Source organism: Parambassis ranga, chromosome 4 (genome assembly GCF_900634625.1).
Source record: "Parambassis ranga chromosome 4, fParRan2.1, whole genome shotgun sequence".
NCBI classification, from domain to species: Eukaryota; Metazoa; Chordata; class Actinopteri; family Ambassidae; genus Parambassis; species Parambassis ranga.
In genome coordinates, this window is record NC_041025.1 from 7,645,040 (window position 1) to 7,665,095 (window position 20,056).

A 20,056-nucleotide genomic window follows, 5' to 3' on the forward strand; every position below is an offset into this window, starting at 1 on the left:
AGCTTTTGAACTTTGAGATGGAAAATAACTACAGAAAGATAATAAAAAAACTAGAGTAGCTTGAAAGTCTTCATCTGTCTCATACATTTCCTCCTGCAGTCAACGCTCTCAGAGATTATAAATGTCAGGAAAGATAAGGGTCCAGCTTTACATGAAACCTGTCAGAGTAAGTTTGTTTTTATGATTCTGCTTTGATGGTTTTAATGAGATAAGATCATTTTGCGCATCTTTGTTTTACCATTCGCTGCATCAGCACATTTAGACTTACTGTCAGGACCAGTGGGAGCAGACATAACTAGGCTCAGCACATTTACAAGCTGATGTCACAGTGTGTTAGAGTACAAGCTGGGCTGATTGACTTGATTATCTGCCAACAGCAGCATGTTTAACAGGAGCAGTTGCTCAGCACACATGTTTAATGTCAACTGAACCCTTTGTGGTGATGACAAACAGGCAACTGAAGTAGGGCAACAAAGTTCTCAAACGAGTGATCAAAGTTTCTTAACCAGAATACCACCAATCTAGGTCACTGCCCTCTTTAAGATATTTCACTCACAAACAGAAATCTCTTCGCTCACGCAGATCTCATAGAGCAAGTCGTCTGAGGAAGACGCAGAGCTACAGTGAAAACTTATACTAGATGGCATCTTGATATGAAATGTCTGGTGAGCTTTATCTGAACTCAGTCATCTCTCGGTGGAATTCATGGTTTGTGAGGTTTTGATAAAGTCGAATAGAGATGTGACTGTTAGCAGTGTAACACAGGTTGTTTCTCTGTGTGACAGAGATACAATTTCTGGAGACACTTTCTAAATATTGGGAGCCACAGGAAAGCATGAGGAGTTAAACGCTGCTGCTCCTCCTAATGCCGTGCTGTGCTAAGGTACATTTTGAAGATTATTTAATTATTACAGTTTCCGATGAAATTTCAAATGTGATTGATGATAAGAATGTTTTCTGTTTCTAGCTGCTGAGTGGCTTCTTTCAGATTACGAAAGATGAGCTGAGATGAATCTCTCCTCAGTTGTTTGCAGATGTGTCCTCATGCTTATTTATTTTTCCATCAAAGGTAAGTCTGTCTGAGTTTAATGCATTGACAGTGTCTGTCACAGTGCTGCTTCCTGTTGGACCAATCCCTTTGTTGGTTGCAAGCATGTGACTGTCTTTTGATTTGAGTTGTAATGTAACTACCGGTAGTCATTTATTCTTGTTGTCCAAACACATTGTTTTCATATGTTTGCAGCACACATTTTTAGGCCCCAAACATATGTGTTTGTTTCCTGGACAGGTTGGCCTCTGCTCCCTGCAGAGCTCTTTATTGGGCTTGGATACTTGACAGTAGAACCTCTGCCACCATTCCTCCTGGGCTCAAACCTGACGGTGTACTGTCACGTCACAAAAGATCCATGGAGGCAGGAGGGGTAAACACCATGAGGCATTCAGCGTTAACTTATGTTACTTCATTTGGGTCTTTCTTCAGTCATTTTTAAACCATTTTCTTCGGTCATTAGACTTTACGCTTACCTGCCGTATATGACTTCCAGGCCTGAAATGTCATTGGTGCTAAATGGTGAGACTGTGGATATGCGGGAGAGAGTCAACAGAACTACAACGATGTTCATCCTGCCCAGCCTACAGCGACCAGCCTCTACAGTGTTCTGCAAGCTGAGCGGTCAAGGAAAGGTTGTTAATGGACTGGATCTCCGTGCAGGACGTACGTACAGTCTCATGAATACAGACAGATAAGCGAATGTGAAAAAAATATCCATGATACTGAATTTAGTGACTGACAGGTTGGAGTGGTATCCTGATTAATAACATGTTGTATATTTCTTTCCTTAGGGTTGGGATAGGGTTAATTGGTAAATAAACACTGTGTTAATGTTATCAAACAAATATAGAGCAGGGAATCAGAGGAGAACAGGGGCCAAGTTTTTTAAAAAGGTGTCTTTGTCGTAGGTCACAAACAGCCACAAATTATGCAAAAATGTTAATAATTTAAAAACAATCCATTCATGCAAAATACTCACTGCAGCTTTAGAAAATGCATGATGACAAAAGCCAATAACAAAAACATGCCCATCCATTTAACAACTCACACCCAAATACAGAACCAAGAAACACACAAATGAATGGGCAAGCTATTGATAAGTAATATGTTGAGGAAGAATGTAAGGATATAAAAGACACAATTTACATTGCAGGAAGCAGAAGTCAGAACGCATTAAACAAGAAGCATGTGTCAGTCAGGTCAGCCACTTTTTATGAATTGCAGTGCATATTTTGTCAAATTAATGTAGATGTTTTCTTAGATTGTGTGCAATTTGTCTGCTTGATTTCTTAAGCTGGAGTGCGCTGAGCCCTGTTGAGTTCAGCCAGCGTGCATTTCCTTTAGAAACAAAAGGCAGAATGAAAGCAGGATGGTTTGGAGGAGATACTGGAGAGAAATGTGTTATATTCCTCAGCAGATGTTGAAAAAAAATAACTAATAAATCTTTTTTTCTCCTGAAGTCCCTCCAGATAAACCTGCACATATCATCTGTGAAACACAAAAGAGCTCAGACTTAATATATTGCTCATGGGAGAGAGGACAGGAAACATACCTCATTAAGTCCTACAACATATCAGTCAGCAGGTGTGTGTGTGTGTGTTTTCTTTTATTTTTATTTAGTTTTTGATAACAGCAGACTCCATTTTTAATGTGTGTTTTCTTTGCACCAGAGAAAACGGGAGCCTGATTCATTTCCATCACATCCAGAACGCTGAAGAAACCAGCATACCACGATCAATGCTAGAAGATGACACTAAATACCTGCTGACCGTTACTGCTTACAACCACTTTGGAGCCTCACCATCTGATCCTTTCATCCTCTCTGTGAAGGATGTCGGTATGCTCTCTAATACCTTTATAAATGAGTGTGTCTGCATCAATTTGAGTTCTTATCAGAGTTATCAGGATTCTTGAGAAACTGAGTAATCCTGTGTGCTCAGACATTCATTTAATGGTCACAGTTTGAGTAATCTGACCTGTCAGCAAACTGTTTTTCTGTTTTTAGTCAAATCTCTTTCAGAAGAACAGTCTCAGGCAACCATTGTCACTTTTTCAGTTTCAACATCCTCTTCTGTGCCTCTATGTGTGTAACAGGTTTATTGACTGGTTTGGAGCTCACTTGTTTTGCGCTCTGTGTTACAGTGATTCCAGAAACCCCTCAGATTGTGCAGATAGAGTTTAAGAGAAACTCCACAGCAGCTGTGTTGGAATGGAAAACCAATGAAACCTCGGTTCACCTCAGACCCTGCGTCAGGCTGAGTGCAGACAGTGGTTCCTGGGTAAGGTGATGTTCTTACAGCTGTGGTGTCTCACAGCATCCTCGTCTGGATGCAGCTGACCTGATCTCCTAATGTCTTTAGAAAGTGACAGAAGGAACAGAGCTCAGTGAGGGTCTGATACGAGTGGACAACCTGAGGCCTTTGACTGAATATGAGTTCCAGATGAAAGCCTGTCACACAACATCAAGTCCGACGCCTGCCCACACACCCGGCTTTATGACCAGGTTGACCCCCAGCAGGAAGTCACTCTGCAGCAAATGGAGCTCCTCCTTGAGGAGGACAAGCCCCGGAAGAGGCAAGCTCACATTTATAACTACATATTAGGAAATCTAAAAGTGAACGTGTGAGAGCTTCTTATCTTAAGGGTCACAATTCACTGTGTCCACAGGTCCGTCTCAGCAGCTGCAAGTATGGAGGAAGTTAGGCAACCAGGGAGTAAACGGGCTGCAGAATGTGACTGTATTATGGAAGGTAAAGCATCATCATGAATCAATGACCTATATAATGCATCAGGCAGTAGATATGGTAGTTATACATTCAGATGATAAGACTGCTGCTATGGAAGAAACCTTCCTGACAGTAAATGCTGAGCAAAAAAATAATTTTGTGGGACGTGTCATAGCAGAAACAACCACAAAGATGGTTCTGAGCACATGTGCAGTTTAAAATATAACTGGATGCTGTAGAAGAGTAAACATTAACTGATGAACTCTTCTCCAGCCTCTACCTTCAGAGGAATACAGCGGCACGCTGCTAGAGTACAAGATCATTCTAGCTGATGGCCAGAAGCATGAGGACACCTGTGCAGCTGCTCTCAGCCAGTGTTCAGTTCAAGTACCAGCAGAGGTTCAGTCTCTGAGTGTCTCTGCTCTCACCTTGTATGGGGCGAGTCCACAAGCTGATGTGACTCTCAGACAGTCAGGTACAGTAATATTATACACAGAAGACCAGAATCTTGAATAGTTTAAATTGTGGAGAAAACGAGCTGTGTGTTTCTGAACCGTGCAGGTGGTGTGGGTCCTGTTGTGTGTGTGATGGCTCCTGCAGCTAGTGACAGTACTCTGTGGGTCTCCTGGTCTTGGCTGGGAAGCAAACACAAGTTTACACTTGAAGGAGAGCTGCTGTACTATGTGACAGAGTGGATGAGTGTGCCTGCAGCAGGGCTGCAGTGGCAAAAGCTAAACAAAGATCTACAAAACACCTCCATCACAGGTACGCCCACAAAAAAAAAACACATCTGTGAAACATACCAAAGCAGTTAAACTGAAGTGAAGCAGCGGCCTCTTCTGGTCATCTGGTGAATTACACTAGTTTGTCTTTTGACGCTTTGGATATACAGCCACTGTTTGTGAATAACGCTTAATATTTGCAAAGTAAATTGTAGTTTGCTTGTCTGGTATTGTTTCAGGCTTGGCCGCAGGTGTGAGGTATAATGTCTCACTGTATGCTGTGACCACCAGAGGCGTCAGCGCTCCCTCATCCATCCTGGTCTACTCCAGGGAACAAAGTAACATTTTGTGATAGATCTGTCATACTCACATCAGTTATTAAGGCAACTTGTGCACACTCAGGGCAGTCCATCATTCTTTGTTTTAATGTGTGTGTGTTCAGAGCCACTTTCTGCTCCAACTATGTGTGTGCTGGTCCATGTCGTTGGACGGATCCTGGTCCAGTGGGACGAGCTGCCTGTAGAGCAGCAGAGAGGCTTCATCATAAAGCACACCATCTATTTTCACACTCTGGACTCCAGCAACACAGAAGTGAACAGTAAGCTCTCAAATATACCATAAATAATGATATTAATGCAGTAGTCCTTTTTCATAATTTTTAACTGTTGCTAAATAATTAATTTATTCAATGTACAGGTTAATAAACACAACTATGAATGAAAGATACAAGTGATCATGAGCAGGCTGTGAATTCATTCACGACAAATACTATCAGAGGTTAATTTTTCGGTGTGTTCTGAATTTCTCTTGTAAAACAAAATTGTAAGTTGATGCTGTGTGGAGGAAGCACGCCTCTGCGGCGAGTTTCCTGTTCGGGTACTTCACAGGCTCTGCCCTTTTGCTGCTCATTTAACCATACAGCATGTTTTGTGTCTTCGTACTTTACCTTGTCCAGGCAAAGCCTTTCTATAACACCTGCATGTGGACATGTGTGGGGAATTATACATGCAGTAGAATGCATATACTGTGTCGCAACACAAACCACTGATACATGGAAAGTGTGCAACCAGGATTCCACTGACACTCCCCTCCCACAATGCTTTGGTGCATCAGCAGGGTTTTTCAGCTCTTACTTCCCGTAATGTAGTGAAATTAAAACTTCCTGATTATTTAATTGTTATGATTATGGATATAAAGGGCAGCACTGCTGGCAGCTGTGTTTTGTGAAGTCCTACACATTTTGAATGCCCCAGACACGCCCCACACCAAACTGTTTGATCCTGTGTGTCTCAGCCAGAGTGTTGTACTTTTGTCAGATGAGATGTTTTAAACATGGTTGTCATCATTTTCATAGTGTCTTCGGAGTTTACTAGAACTGGCTTTGACCACAAACAGGAAGCCATGCGGCAAAATGCACGTACGCATCAGTAAGAGCTGTTAAAAAAACAGCCTGCCTCATACACTATTTATGGAACACCAGTGTAAACACACATTAGAACTTTTTCTCTTTTTTGTCTGTCTACTATTCATGTTTTTCACTTTTATTTATTTCTTTTTTTAGTGCTATTAATTAAATTATCAAGACTAATCAAGACCAGACTTTAAATGAGATGAGGGAAGGGGAGATGGGACATTTGGATTTAGCAGTAGTCAGATTGAGGTGGAGGACAATCTTCCTCACAGATTTCTATTTTCGGGTCTTCTTCTACTTGTTAAACATGAGTGTCCACCAGACAGCCCTGGAGTTAGTATCCCTCACCCTTACCTCTGGTTTTAAGGCTGGACTACTCCAGTAGTCATGGAGCTTTTCTCCACCTGTTCTTCAAATGTGTAATTCTTTAAGGATGTGCCTGGAATAAAAAAGTTTAATAGTGTTCTGTTTGGAACTGTGGCAGGCAGTTCAGTTGCTGTTGTGTGCTGTTGTAAGGAGCAGATTTTAAGTCTGACCTTGCAGGCATGCAGAAAAGGAAAAGGACACTGCCATGACTGAAAGGTTGTGTTACATAAAGAGATGTGTGTGTCATGCTGTTCTAGCTTGAACTGGGTTTTGGTCCCTTAACGTACCTAACATTAAAATGACCAACATCAGTGGAAATAAGTTACCTCATTTCAAGTCATAGTCAAATGCCACAAGTCCCACTGAGACTTTCATTATGTCCCCAAGGTAATTCAGTGTCAACATGTTATGTTGTTTGAGATCCTTATTTAAATACGGCTGAATGTCTGATCATGGTACTCCTTACTGAATGTATAGTTCAAACAGTAATTGTTTTCACTTAATAAATAGTCTAACTCTTCTGTTCAGTGTCAGTGCCTGGATCAGGCCCAAGACAGATGTGGCTGGACTGTCCTGCAGGAGCTCTGGTTCTACAGCTGTCTGCATCCACCTCAGCAGGAGAAGGACCACGAGGGATACGCATCTCCTCTCAGCCTGCAGCTCCTGCAGGTACGCCTCCTGCTGAACTCTGCCCTCCTTTTCTTAGCTTCTTTTGTTGTTGTTGTTTTAACCTTCGGCTTAACTGTGGTGTCTCTTCTTTTGTATGTCCACTAGTTGGCCTGGTGATTGTGATTGTTTTCATCATTATGGTCTTCATAGCAACTGTAGCCAACCTGTTGTGCTGGAGCTGCGTAAGAGAAAGGTAATGATATGCACCCATATCTGATTAGTTTGATGTAAAACAGTATCAGTCATCAGAGCAGACACCAGACAGGGCCTTCTTCTTCTTCGTAGACTGATGGTGGTGTTTAGGTTTTGTTTTACAAGTAAAGAGAATGGATGCCACAGAGGGTGATTTCATGACAGGCTGCACCACAGTATTAACAGCTGAACCACAGCCACACAATTAACATGAACAGAAACCTAAAAGGAGCAGAATTTGTACAATGTGGTCAAAGCACTCCACTCTGAATCCGGTGGTTTTATTCATAGAGAGGCTGCTTCAGCATCATTAGACCATGTGTGCATTTATGAGATGAGCTTTTTATGTTGGCTGATGATGTTTTCTTTTTTAACTCCAAACACCTGACTGTCCCTTTGTCCTAGGATCAAACAGAAATGTGCATCTTGGGGACTTGCTTGGTTTGTTGAAAAACTGCCAAAACCAGGACGCAGTAATGCCATCAGACTACTGCAAGTATGACATTCTTGCTTTCTTTTTCACTGAAATCTAAAATCGCTACATCAACTGCACCAAAACCAGCAAGAGAAATCACTTCACTGTCTGTTTACAAGTTTACAAGTCTGACCTACAACAGGAAGTGATGTTACTTCCTGCTTTCATTCTGACAGCCAGATCCCATTACTTTGTTGTGTTAGCAACTGTGACCAACTGTGATAATGGAAAAACACATGTGTTATTTACACTTCACCTCAGACATAACCTTTTTTTTTTGTCCCCAGAACGATGGGAGTGAACCATTATTCTCGTCCATCCATAGTGACCCTCCACTGTCTCCCATCACTGTGATCTCCCAGGAAGAGAGGGACGAAGTGTACCCTATCATCCATGTCGATGTGTCCCAGACAGAACCAGGACACACCACAATGGAGACAGCTTCACTGATGTCAGACACAAGGACAATGTTTGCGGACAGCCAGCTGGAACACGTCAACTACAAACCTCAGCTTGCTACACTGGCTCTGCAGGGAGAGGAGGGGATGGAGGCCGAGGAGAATCAGGAAGAGGAGAGCTGTTCAGATGTATTTGAAGGATTCTTGGGAGGTTTGTTGTTGAGTGTGGATGTAGATTCCTCTGATCCACCTCAGGGACTGACTCTTGGCTCTGTTAGTGAGCTTCTCTGGTCAAAAACTGCTGAACCAAGTTTGCTGAATAGTGGAGAGCAAGGAGGGACTGATGGTGGTTTGGAAGCAGACTGTCCCTCTCTGGACGTGCAACAGGATGACCCTGTGGCTCCTGACACAACAGAGAGTTGCCTGTCTCAGTACACCTGTGAGACATCAGTGAATGGAGGTTACTTCCCTCAGACAGCTGCTGTCAGCAGCACTACACAGTAAAAACGGGACATTCAGCACTACTCAATCCAATTTCAAGAAGGCATTAATAAAGCAACACTTGATTTCACAGAGATCTTTATAAGAAAAGTCTTGCTTCAGATGATCTGCAATAACATTTTTTACTGTCAAAATAAAGCTATTAAGTGACTTAAAGTGACTTGAGTTTGATAAAAATGTTTATCTAACGTGGCAACCAAGGGCCTAGTACTAGTCCCAGACCACTTGCTTTTTCCACCCATATCTCCTCATGCATTAGTCCATCTGGGCACAGTAGCAACAAGTAGAGCAGAGTCACCCAGGCCTCATTGGCTCCAGCATCTCTAATGTCGCTCTTCCATATCTCCAGCTGGGAACGTCTGCCCTGGCTCAGCCCCCAGACCCTAAACCCCAACCCACAAACTGAGCCTTCACATTGGGCAGAAACACCTTTACTGACTACTGTCAATGCAGTAGATCTGCTTAAATGACTGTTTTATGTTGAATGCATATTTTTTTCACAAATCCACGTCTGTCCACTGTTATATGACTGTGTAATACTTTCATATTAGGGTGTGAACAAATTTTTCTATTGTTGCCCGTTGTTCTTGAAGCAGAGTGTGAAATTATTCCAAAAGACACCCAGACAATAGACAGATGGGGGATTTCCCTGCAACTGTGTTGGCACCGTGATGTGCTCTGAGCCTTCTACTCTGCCATACACCATCTGCTCTTACACACTGGTTTTTTTTATCACTTCCTGAGAGTAGTCTCACTTCCTCATCAAATGTTCTCTTCTTCACTGGCAGTCTTTTATCTCTGCTCCTTTACACTGCAATTATGTTTCATTCACCTTGAGTCCTGTTCTGTGCTTGTGCAGCATATTTATTGAATGTGGTGCAGTTAGAGAGGAAAGTCCCCCACTGCGTAACATGGGGATGTGATTGAGGGAGTGAGAGACATTGAGCTAAGTGGAAAATGTCATAATGGAAGGTTGTTGTTGTTGTCTTGCAAGTCCTTCTTTTTTAGATCCCAAGCATTATGTTGGCACAAGTTTCCTCATCAGAATCAGTCACAACATCCTCCATTTGTGACCGTCAGTTTGTTCACTCATGTGCAGCTACTGTATATGCAACTACTGTTTGCCATGCATTGTGTGTACCTCATACCTCAGATTACAGCAGTCCTACATTTATTTACCCTTTAAATAAGAATATAAACTCAGTACACTGAAGAGAAATTATTGCCTATATTCAGTCTGAACTTCATCACTAAATGTATAGAAATAGTGTATAGTAAATATATTGAGCATGATATATGGCCCAGTCTTCAGTGTTATAGACAAACACATGTGTGGTGATCAGTGTGTGCAGAGAGTCAGTGAAGCCTCTGTCATCACATGCTCGGTGAAGCGTGTCGCATCACACCAGGGGCGGCACTCAGCCAACTCCGCTCTCACTTCACCACTGTGTGGACACTCTTCTTCTCTAAATGAAGACGTTTAGGAGCAGATACGATGACGGATAGGGCTCCAAACATTGATGCGATCCTGGGATGTGACGTTTCGGTGAGTTTGAGGCTTTTTACGCAGCTGCGTTTTGGATAGCTGGCGCTGAATGTGGCGCATGGATCTGCTTCCAAAGTATAATTTCTCATTTAAATGTTGTAGGTTTCCCTGAAGTGAATCATTAATTAATCATTTATTAAATTTTTATTAAATAAGCTGCTTTTAAGATCGTTGCATGATCGTTCAAACACATTGGTGTACTTTGTTTAAAGGTGAACTATCGATGTAACACACACGCAGTTTCTGATGACTAATGGCAACAATGTTCCAGTCATGGTCCATCCACCTCGCCATCACTCTGCTGGCTGTGCAGCTTTGCTTCGGTAAGCTTATGTTAATGTGTGGAGTCACGTCAATAACGCTTGTGTTATCAATAAATACTCACAGTATAATAACAATAAGAGGCAAAGCAAGAGTTTGCTCGTTCTGGGTCGACTGTTCTGGTCCTGTGCCTGCGTGGGTTTTCTCCTGGTGCTCCGGCTTCCTCCCACATCCAACAGACGTGCTTGTTAGGTTAACTGGTGACTGTAAATTGTCGCAGGTGTGAGTGTGAATGGTTGTTTGTCTGTGTATGTTGGCCTGTGATGGACTGGTGACCTGTCCAGGGTGTACCCAGCCCCCCGTGACCCGGTCCTACAGGACAAAGCGGGTTCAGATGATTGACGGATGGATGGTTTGCCTTTGTAGGGCTCATTAAATCTTCATGTCATTTCTGTATATGGCAGGTCTGCTCCAAATTATACAAATCCATTGCAATCCCAAAAATAATTGTTTGTGCTTTTAGGTCAGAAGTCCTGTGTCATATGGTCCAGTGCTGGACATGTGGTGCAGCGAGGCTCCACTTTTCAAGTGTACTGCACCTTTAACTGCACGTGCAAGGGGACCCTGTACAGTTACCATCCTCCTGTGGCGCAGGCACACAAAACACTTAACCCTAAAACCATATACTCCAATGTGGTGAACATAACAGAGAACAGAACATACAGCTGTCAGTGTAACTGCATTCCTGGAGGGGATCCCTGTGGACTGGACATCTCAGCTGGATGTGAGTACCAAACCAAATTTAATATGTGGCGTTATGAGATAATGTAATCTATGAGGATGAACAGTCCTGCAGGGTGCTTGGCAGTGTTTCAAGTGGAGACTTTCTTATATGAAGGCATGACTAACTCTTCAAGCAGCAAGCGCTGCAGAAAATATGTCAGTTCTGCTTTTAAGTGTCAAAAGTAAGATGTGGCAAAGAGTGAAAATAAGCTCCTCAAACTAAAATATGCACATAATAAGACATTTTCCAACATCTCATGTCCAAGCTGAATGTTGTGAATTAATTATTTCTTACTATTTAAAACATTTGTGTGATTCTCAGGATGCAGCCACATAAAGTTACTTCTTAAATAGATATCCCCAATGTGCTGCACTGAGAGCTGATGTGCATTTTCATTTAATTCTTCTTTGTTTTCCAGATCCACCAGATCGCCCTAAAAACATCTCATGCATCCACAAAATCACATACAATGACAGGGGAGATGTAGAGTGCACTTGGAACAGAGGACGTCACACTTATCTTTGGAATAGTTCGGTGCTGTGGTAAGTCGCTGAAACTTTAAGTCAATATAATCATCATCAAACAGTTGCAGGCTGTTCACTGTGAAACTCTGTGTTCAGGATGAGAACAGTATCTGGAAACCACACAGATGGACCGGTGCACAAAGTCTCCAGTAAAGGAGCTGAGTCACCGACAGCTAGTTTCAATGTGTCCAGATCTGTGCAGTTCATCTCAGTGTGGGTTCAAGCTCAAAATGAACTAGGCTCTGTAGAGTCCTCCATCATCAACTACACACTCAGTGACATCGGTAAGATTTACACTACTTAACGATCTCAGGCTGAAGCTGTGTCACAGACACATGCAAATGCATTCAGGTTCATTGAAGAATTATGCAGTTGGAATTATTGCATGTCTGCAATGTCTGATCGAACAGCCAACAAATGAACAGACAGTGTTGAAAATAAATGTGTAAAGTTTAAGGTTCGCTCCTCACAAAACTTATCAAATACTTTTTGTATTGTTTTATTTGTAGTGATGAGTTATTTTCAAGGTATAAGGTCAAGATGACGATAACTTTAATCTCTATTTGTGGTACATTTGCAGAAATGAAGATGTTTGACGCAGAGGAATTTTATAACAATTTATTTTAAAACACTACCTGTGCTACTGCTGCACAAAACTGTTCTGACCACTCTGCTGTCTGTGCAGCGATGCCACCAGCTCCTGTTCTCGGCCAACCCCAGTGCTCTTCCAGGGCGTGCATCCTCAGAGTGGAGCAGTCAGTGAGGACTCAGCACCTGCAGATCCAATCCAGAACTGAACAACAGACATGGACAGCTTCTCCTGTCTCAGTAAGCTATTTGACATTTTAGTGCCCTTCACTCAGTTATAGCAGAAAAAATAACAGAAGGTTACATGAAAGCTGTGAAGATAATACAGTTACTGGATTTTTAGATCTCATAGGTCCTGTGCTGATTCAGAGCTAAAGGCAGCTATGAGTGTCAGGGCTGACGTGAACCCACAATGTCTCAGAAACCTGATATTTGACCTTTAATAAACAACATGCAGAAAGCTCCTCTGAGGGTAAATGTCTGTTTAACTTACAGGCTGTGCAGATGACTTCACCTCAGACCTGGTCCATCTCGTCTTTGGAGCCTTACAGGTTGTACTATTTCAGAGCCAGAACCAAATTCAGCTCCGGCCTGTGGAGTCAGTGGAGCACAAACACTTCCAGCTGGACTCAGGAGGAGGGTGAGACACTGTGAATTACAGTAACCTGCAGCTCCGGAAGTTCTGACTTTATGAGTTTTCTCTCTCTGAATGAAAAATCCACCGAGTCTCACTACAGGAAACTAATAAAACTACAGAATCTATTTGGCACTTTATCTATGCAGGCTATCAGATAATGCAATAATGTTTCCTTTCTTCTGGTGTTTTTGAGTTATCAGTTCACCACTGAATGCCCGCAGGATGTCAGTCAGCCACTGAAACAACCATTATTGGGTTGCATGTTGAAAGAAAAAGCAGCCATTGCTGATAAGAGATATTACAATATGGAGATTATAATCATTTAAGTAAATGGTTGCCTAATGTGTATCAGTTAGCCACTTTGCCTGTCTGCAGAAAGGTGAAGTAGGTGAGAAGACATGCTTTATCGGAACTCCTGCTGCACATTTCTAATACTGATGGTGTGAAGATATACACCTGTCTGTATGTGTAAGCTAAAAATAACTGACAGATCATCAATTCCCAGACACAGCAGGCAGCAGCAAAGCAGAAGTAAAGGCTGTCTTATGTTACAGTTTGCTCAGTTATCAAACACATCAATCACACTTCAATCGTCCTCCTTTCCTTGCGAAAACATATCAGGCTGTAAAAAAATGTATTTTCAAGTTTTAGTTATATGTGTGTTTAGTGTCATAGCCTTGTTGGCCACTGGACAGCTTTATCTTGTGTAGTAGAGTAGTCACATCCTTTCATAGAAGTGCAGTTTGTGAAACTGTGAAATCTGCTGTTTTGGGGTCATTGTGAGGGGACATGGGACTCACACATCATTGGGACTGTGAATGTTTGTAGTGTGTTCATTCATTTTAAAAGGCATTAGTGATAAAATCGACTTTCAGTTTTCCTACAGCACTTGAACACATCATCTAGTGTTTGAAGTCGAATTTAAATTCTCAGAAATTAAAGCAGAGACTGGCTGAAAGCCAAAAAGTTACACCTACTGTGTGTTTTGGAAAAAGTTTGGCAAAATCATAAAAATATACTGTAAAGGCTGAAACATTCAAAACTCCCTGTGTGGTTGCCTAATCTCATTTACATCTTCACTCCTTGCCTCATCACGGTGAAGGCGGCGAACTTGCACATCTCACATCATCCTCCCACATTTTGTACACAAGCTACAGTTTGGAGTGACTTTATCTTCCTCAGTGGGCCATCACATGTTGTACGTTACAGTATAGAGGAGAACCTCTCTTCCCTGTTTTGTAGAAAGCACTAACAAAGGCTTCATTTTATATATTTCTGGCTCCCACTGATGCCATGTTTCTTGTTGTTTTAGCTCCTACCAAAGAGCTGGATGTGTGGTCCACTGCACCTGCATCTGATCTGAAATCTCTGAGAGTTTACTGGAAGGTACGTTCTTTTTAATCTTGGACATTCACATGATTGAAAGTTGACAGTGTTAAACACACGTGACACCACTTGATGAGTCTGTGGGTTTGCAGCCTCCTTGGGTTCCCTCTCCTCTTTCTCAGTTAGTGTGTGTGTGGGTGTGCGGCATTGTCACCATAGTGACACTTTCTGATCTCCCTGCTTCTTTACTATGTTCCGAGCACGCTAAAGGTCAACTGTTGACCACTTCTTAGGTGTAACACACACACCTGCTACCACACACACACCACTACATTCTTATATGTCACATGCAGTGAGAGACAAGTGAAACCTGACAGCAGACACCGCAGTTTCAGTTTACAAGAAAAAGAGGAGCTGAACAGAAATGATGTGTCTTACATACTCATCCTGCACTAATGTGGCCTGTAGATCCATGGCAACAATGCAACTATACAGCACTGCACCAGTCATGGTTTGTTTTCAAAACATTTCTCTGATTGCAGGAGCCCAACAATTCCATCTCTAGAGGGAAGATCATACAGTACACAGTCAGCGTAAAAAGCCCAGACTTGAGTGTTGTGATCACTAATATGAGTGCTGACACCAGGAGACACACTGTCCCATTCTGTGATGGCTGTGAGGTCACAGTGTGGGCGCGCAACTCCAAAGGGTTGTCACCTCCTGCCAGGATAACAACACAACACTCAGAAGGTAAAAGTCTGACCCATCAATGAATATGAGCACCACAGCAAGAAATCCTTCAACGAGGACCAATATGAATACACTCACTCACACAGTGTGCATTTTGAGTGTGCATATGGATCCATAAATATTTACTGTCTTTGCACTTTTAGTACTGAAAACACATCTTCTCATTTTTCAGCGGAGCCTCTTGACAATGTGCACGTCTCAGCAGACAACAGCAGTATCACCATCTCCTGGACAAAACCAGAAAGTGCACCATCACCGGCTGCGTACGTGGTGGAGTGGTACCCAGTGGGACACAAGCTGGCGGAGCTCAGATGGGTCAAAGTGGGCAAAGACGACAACCATACTGTCATTTCAGGTGGGAATTTAAAGTGATAGAGATGGAACAAAAGAAAAAAGTACAGGTTTGGTGATTTTAAAACCTCTGAAAATACTGTCTTTGTGTAGATGTGAAGCCTTTTGAGTGCTATGAAGGAGCAGTGTATGCCTTCTATAATGAGACCTCAGTAAGTAGGACCAGATTTGGAGGTGTCGCCATTTGGGAAGCAGGTACGCTCTAAAGGAAGTTAACTGTGTACTGTTACATACTGTTAATGTATTAGGGCATAATATGTACCAGCACAAAGACTTAATATCCAGGAGTATTACATGGAAATGTTCCTGTAATATCTTCATATTCAGTGTTTTTGTGGGTTCTGCTCATTGGCTGCAGCTCCAGAAGTGGGTCCACAGGTCCAAGAGAAGGCTGAGGGAAACAAAGTGAAGATTACCTGGACAGATCTGCCCCGGGACCTGCGCAGGGGTTGCATCACCAACTATACCATCTATTTAGAGAAGGCCAAGGGACACCAGGAGAAATGTAAGATCACATTTAACTGTGCTTATTAGGGACAAAGAAGCAGGTTCAGCTAATTGTGTTTCCATATTTCTGTTGTATATTTGTGAGTGTTATAGAAGAAGTGTTTTCATTTGGTGTGTTTTATGAGTAGAGGATGTGGGATGGGGTAAAAACGTTGTGGTATTAAAGCTCGTCAACACAGAGCTGCCACCCGGTCTGGTTTACCCACATGATCATACAAGTGCCCTCATTTTTCAGATGTAAGGAATGTTTTATGTTTGCCATAAACACATAGTGTTAGATCGTTCCCTACTAATCAAGAAGATCCATATTAAGCAGGACACTTACAGTTCCTTATTTAACAGTAATAGATCTGAATGTAGCAGGCAGACAGGAACATGAATAACAGTGCTGCGTGTGCATGTTTTCAGTCTGTAGACCAGCATCAGAGAGGGAGTATGTGACCAAGGAGCTGCCCCCTGGAGGCTACAGCCTGTGGATGACTGCTTCAAGTGCAAGAGGAGAGGGCCGTCCAAGCCAAAAGATCAAGTTATTCCTTGAGCGTAAGCAGCTTTCGATTTTAGTTGGAGTTAGGTGAGAAGTTCACCACCGCCTGTTATTTTTGAGTGCCAGCACAGAGGATCAGCCTTTTCCCTGCAGCATGATGTGCAGTCAAAAACTCCTAATCAGTGACTCATGAGTGAAACGTTAGCAGACCCACAGTGATGCAGACAGCATGTTACAACTGTTAAAGCAAAATGAGCTGGAGACCATTCAGGCATCTTCAGTAAAAATAAAATCTTGATTTTCACATCAAATGGTCAATAAAATGACCCAAACAATGTGTAGTCTTTTCTTCAAAGTGGTTTGAATGTGGATTCCCGCTTTCAGGTGCCTTAAGTGTCTTAGTCTTTAGGGTATTGTTTTTGTTTTCTGACAAACACGCAAAATAGTTTCACTGTGCCAGTTGTTGCTGATGTTGATGACGTTGTAATGCTAGTTTTTTAATGTCTCACTTCCTTAATTGCTCATATCAGAGGAGTCAGATGTTATCTAACATCTTTGTGGCTCTTTTCTTCCTTTGTAGCCGAGGCCTCAATTCCCCTTTTAGCAGTTGGTATCATCTTCTTTGCCATTGCAGTGTTTCTTGTGTGTCTCTGTCAGAGCACAGCAGTCAAGCGTAGGTATGTAATAGATAGTTTATATACATATAATTTTTTGCAGCACCAAAGGGAATGTGTTGTGTTGCCATACCATTGATTACGGTTTTCTACACCCCCTCTCAGGTTGTGGGAGTTTTTCCAGTGCCTCATGCTTGATGTTGTGCCAGATCCTGCAAACAGCAAGTGGGCAAAAGAGTGTGCCAAAGAGAAGGTATTTATGTGAAAGAGAACTTATTCAAGCAGTAGTGCAGCATGCTTTGTTCCTCTGTTGATGCACGTGTCTCCCTTCCAAACAGGACAAGATGAACCTGCAGCTCCAGCTGAGTAACTCCACGGTAACTGAGGAGGAAGAAGAGCCCATCCTAGTGGATGTGGAGGAGCTGCCGGGGCAGAACACTGCCAGCTCCAAGCCCACAAATGTCTCCTCTCTGCTCCTCCATCCTCAGACCTGCCTGAGCCCTGATACCCAGCCTGCCACACCGCTGTATCCCCCAACCACGTACATCAAGAGTTTCTCCCACGACTCGGACAGCTCGGACCACACGCAGACCTCCCTGGACACGAACACAACCGTGGAATACATCTCATCACACGCACTGGACCTTTCGGACGAGGAGGATGCAGAGGTGGAGGAAGAGTCTGTAGACATACACTTCTTCCCCAGTCACAACACCTTCAAAGAGCCACTGGAGTTTGGAGGGAAGCTTACCCTGGATGCAGTGAAGATAGACTGCAGTGACATCTTTCTGAATACTTAGTAAAATCTGACATTTCAGCTACTCAGTGAGACGATAGGTGTACGCTTCTAAATAAGATGGACACAATGGCTGGAAGTGGTTGTGGTGTTGTTGCACATGAACTACCTCTTTGCTGTACATACATTTTTTTCATTGCATGCATTATGATTGGCTTCTTATCAGAGCGGCTATGGACACACTAATAGCATGACTAAAATAAGCCCAACGCATGCTGCAAAACACCAATATTGTAATTACTGCCTGTCTGAACTGAGGAGTTTGAGGCCTTCTCCTATCAGACAAACCGCTTCAGGTAAATAATGTGCTTGCGCTAACTGTGTTAACTGCTGCATAATCTAACACTCCTGTCATTGTTAGCAGCCTACTGTTTGGTCCAATGACTGTGACTTCTCCAGTGGCTTCCAGCATGGCTTCAGGGTTAGAGCTATATTGCCCCCTGTTGGTTTGATGTGCTCTTGACAGCGCTTCAATTGTGCTTCCATGTGAGTGCAGCCTGTTTTCGTGAATAATACATCTACCCTACCTCAGTCATAGCTCATTGAAAAATCATTTAAAGGCAGAACAAAGTGCAAACAAAGAAAATATTGTCATAAGTATGTGCAGTGTAAATCCTAATATGAGTATACCATGGCACAATGCTAAAGCTTATATACACTGATTGTTGTATCATGTATCTATAATTACCACATGACAGTGGCACTCTGCATAAAATCCTGCAGCAGCTTCAGTTATTGTGAAATGTGTGAAAACAGAAATAACTGTGGTGTAATTTTGGCTACAGAGTGATTAAACGTCTGAAACGGACACATTTTTACCACAAAAAGTGTGATCAACAAAATAAATCCAGTGATCAATATGTTCCTGATGAGAGCTCAGAGGTGAAACAGAGTACAGCAACTGAGACTGGACCTCATGGAACTCATGGATTGCCATGTTGGGAATATATTCAATGAAACTAAACAACTAAGCAATGCAAAATACACATCTGTATTGCTTTGGATGTTTATTCTATCAATTTTTTGTGAATAAATTCATTATAATTTATAGAAAATAAACAGATTTGTATTATATTTCATAATTAAGTAGTTTAACCCTCTTCACTATTAATTTATTACTTCTATTTAATGTTTTGTTTGTTGGACAGTTTAATATCTACATTTTCTAATATGATTGTTGTGCAATTGTATATATTGCTTAATTTTAAATTAAAAACGTATAGATGTTTCATGGATACTGAATGGAATAAGAAAACATGACTGGTCTCCTACTTCATTTTTTCTATTACCAACTAAGATAGAAAGATGCAAAGATAAAATATTTAAGTTTAAACTGCTCCAGAGGATTGGATTATCAGCTTAATTTATGTGCAGTGCTATTAATTTACCTTAATTTTAGCTTTGACATTAATGCAAATAAATATATTTGACTTCTGAACCATTCACATTTTAACCTGCTCCTCATCTTGGCCTGCCTTATGCAACAGTCACTAGTGTATTTATCAGTGTTGGCAGCAGGCAAGGCTCAGGAATGCCCCTGCTTATGGTTACACTTTGACATGTTTGCATATGTAGTTTAACAAAAGACTAAAACGGAAGCTGAGCATTTGACAAAATTACAGAAGCCACACTCTGAAAGAACAAAACTGCTTGGCATTAACAGCCTATGTGTAGGTTGAGCAAAAAACGTGACAGTGCAAAAAAATGTATCGACCATCTTTATTTACCGACAGAGGTCTCTAATAGCAGGGCTAGAATTCACACATTTGTAGAGCATGTCAGTTGTTCCACGCAATGGACAACTGTATTTCTTTCAGAGCAATTATGCAGTGGTGCCACTGTGGAAGCTACAGGGCAAGTCAACAGTGGAGGAACATATCAGCACAGAACAGACTGCAGAAACAAACTGAAGCTGAGCTGAGCTTACATCTGTGGAAAGATGCTCCGGTGGAGTGTGTAAACAGTCGGAGAGGGTCTGAGGTCTTCCAGAGGTCTGCAGCCACATCTCAACTGTGTAAAAACACTTCCCCTCCTTATCACTCTAGTAAAAAGGTGTAGCTTGACTTGCACATGGTGAGTGATCAAAGATGAAATGGACAAGGAGGAAGATGTATCAGATGGTGAACAGCACCCCAAATAGAAGTATATCAGAACACATGGAATAACTTTGAGCTTCAGATTAATCCACTTGACAAATGTCTCGGGATCAACACAAATTTAGGAGAGTAACCACCTATGCGCTCCCCAAAAATGACCTAATAATGCTCCTTTAGAACATTCCAGTACAAAAGAAGTTTAAATTCAGATTTAGGTGCCATTTTATCAATGCGTTTAAATGTAGGCAGCACCTCTCGATCAAAGATCAAGGGCCGTCCTT

At 42.1% G+C, this 20,056-nt stretch overlaps 2 protein-coding genes across 3 annotated transcripts; both read left to right on the forward strand.

Moving 5' to 3' along the window:
* The first annotated feature begins 279 nt into the window (after positions 1 to 279).
* Positions 280 to 8,576, forward strand: il23r (interleukin 23 receptor). Of its 2 annotated transcripts, XM_028403844.1 has the most exons (18): positions 280 to 708; positions 786 to 883; positions 968 to 1,069; positions 1,289 to 1,421; positions 1,545 to 1,714; positions 2,512 to 2,635; positions 2,722 to 2,888; positions 3,194 to 3,330; positions 3,412 to 3,625; positions 3,719 to 3,801; positions 4,051 to 4,252; positions 4,339 to 4,542; positions 4,739 to 4,837; positions 4,942 to 5,097; positions 6,805 to 6,945; positions 7,051 to 7,138; positions 7,543 to 7,633; positions 7,900 to 8,576. In XM_028403844.1, exons 3-18 carry the CDS (start codon positions 1,009 to 1,011, stop codon positions 8,512 to 8,514), a joined length of 2,685 nt encoding a protein of 894 aa, XP_028259645.1. In that variant the 5' UTR covers positions 280 to 708; positions 786 to 883; positions 968 to 1,008; the 3' UTR covers positions 8,515 to 8,576. The 2 variants fall into 2 exon arrangements, with proteins under 2 accessions (XP_028259645.1, XP_028259644.1); XM_028403843.1 differs by having other exon boundaries at positions 280 to 883.
* Positions 8,577 to 9,920: 1,344 nt separating this feature from the next.
* On the forward strand, positions 9,921 to 18,934 carry il12rb2 (interleukin 12 receptor, beta 2a). Its single transcript, XM_028404710.1, has 16 exons — positions 9,921 to 10,057; positions 10,270 to 10,380; positions 10,842 to 11,102; positions 11,521 to 11,644; positions 11,723 to 11,910; positions 12,312 to 12,454; positions 12,710 to 12,854; positions 14,164 to 14,237; positions 14,720 to 14,927; positions 15,100 to 15,282; positions 15,372 to 15,473; positions 15,637 to 15,783; positions 16,194 to 16,325; positions 16,850 to 16,946; positions 17,049 to 17,136; positions 17,222 to 18,934. Exons 2-16 carry the CDS (start codon positions 10,311 to 10,313, stop codon positions 17,681 to 17,683), a joined length of 2,424 nt encoding a protein of 807 aa, XP_028260511.1. The 5' UTR covers positions 9,921 to 10,057; positions 10,270 to 10,310; the 3' UTR covers positions 17,684 to 18,934.
* The last annotated feature ends 1,122 nt before the right edge of the window (positions 18,935 to 20,056 follow it).

Bases quoted from the DNA above. Each gene is read 5' to 3' on its own strand.
- il12rb2 (XM_028404710.1), top strand. From the start codon at position 10,311: ATGGCAACAATGTTCCAGTCATGGTCCATCCACCTCGCCATCACTCTG. The intron at 11,645-11,722 runs GTAAGTCGCTGA...CTCTGTGTTCAG, and splicing joins TGGAATAGTTCGGTGCTGTG to GATGAGAACAGTATCTGGAA. The intron at 12,855-14,163 runs GTGAGACACTGT...TTGTTGTTTTAG, and splicing joins CAGCTGGACTCAGGAGGAGG to CTCCTACCAAAGAGCTGGAT.
- il23r (XM_028403843.1), top strand. From the start codon at position 1,009: ATGAATCTCTCCTCAGTTGTTTGCAGATGTGTCCTCATGCTTATTTAT. The intron at 3,331-3,411 runs GTAAGGTGATGT...TAATGTCTTTAG, and splicing joins GTGCAGACAGTGGTTCCTGG to AAAGTGACAGAAGGAACAGA. The intron at 4,543-4,738 runs GTACGCCCACAA...GTATTGTTTCAG, and splicing joins ACAAAACACCTCCATCACAG to GCTTGGCCGCAGGTGTGAGG.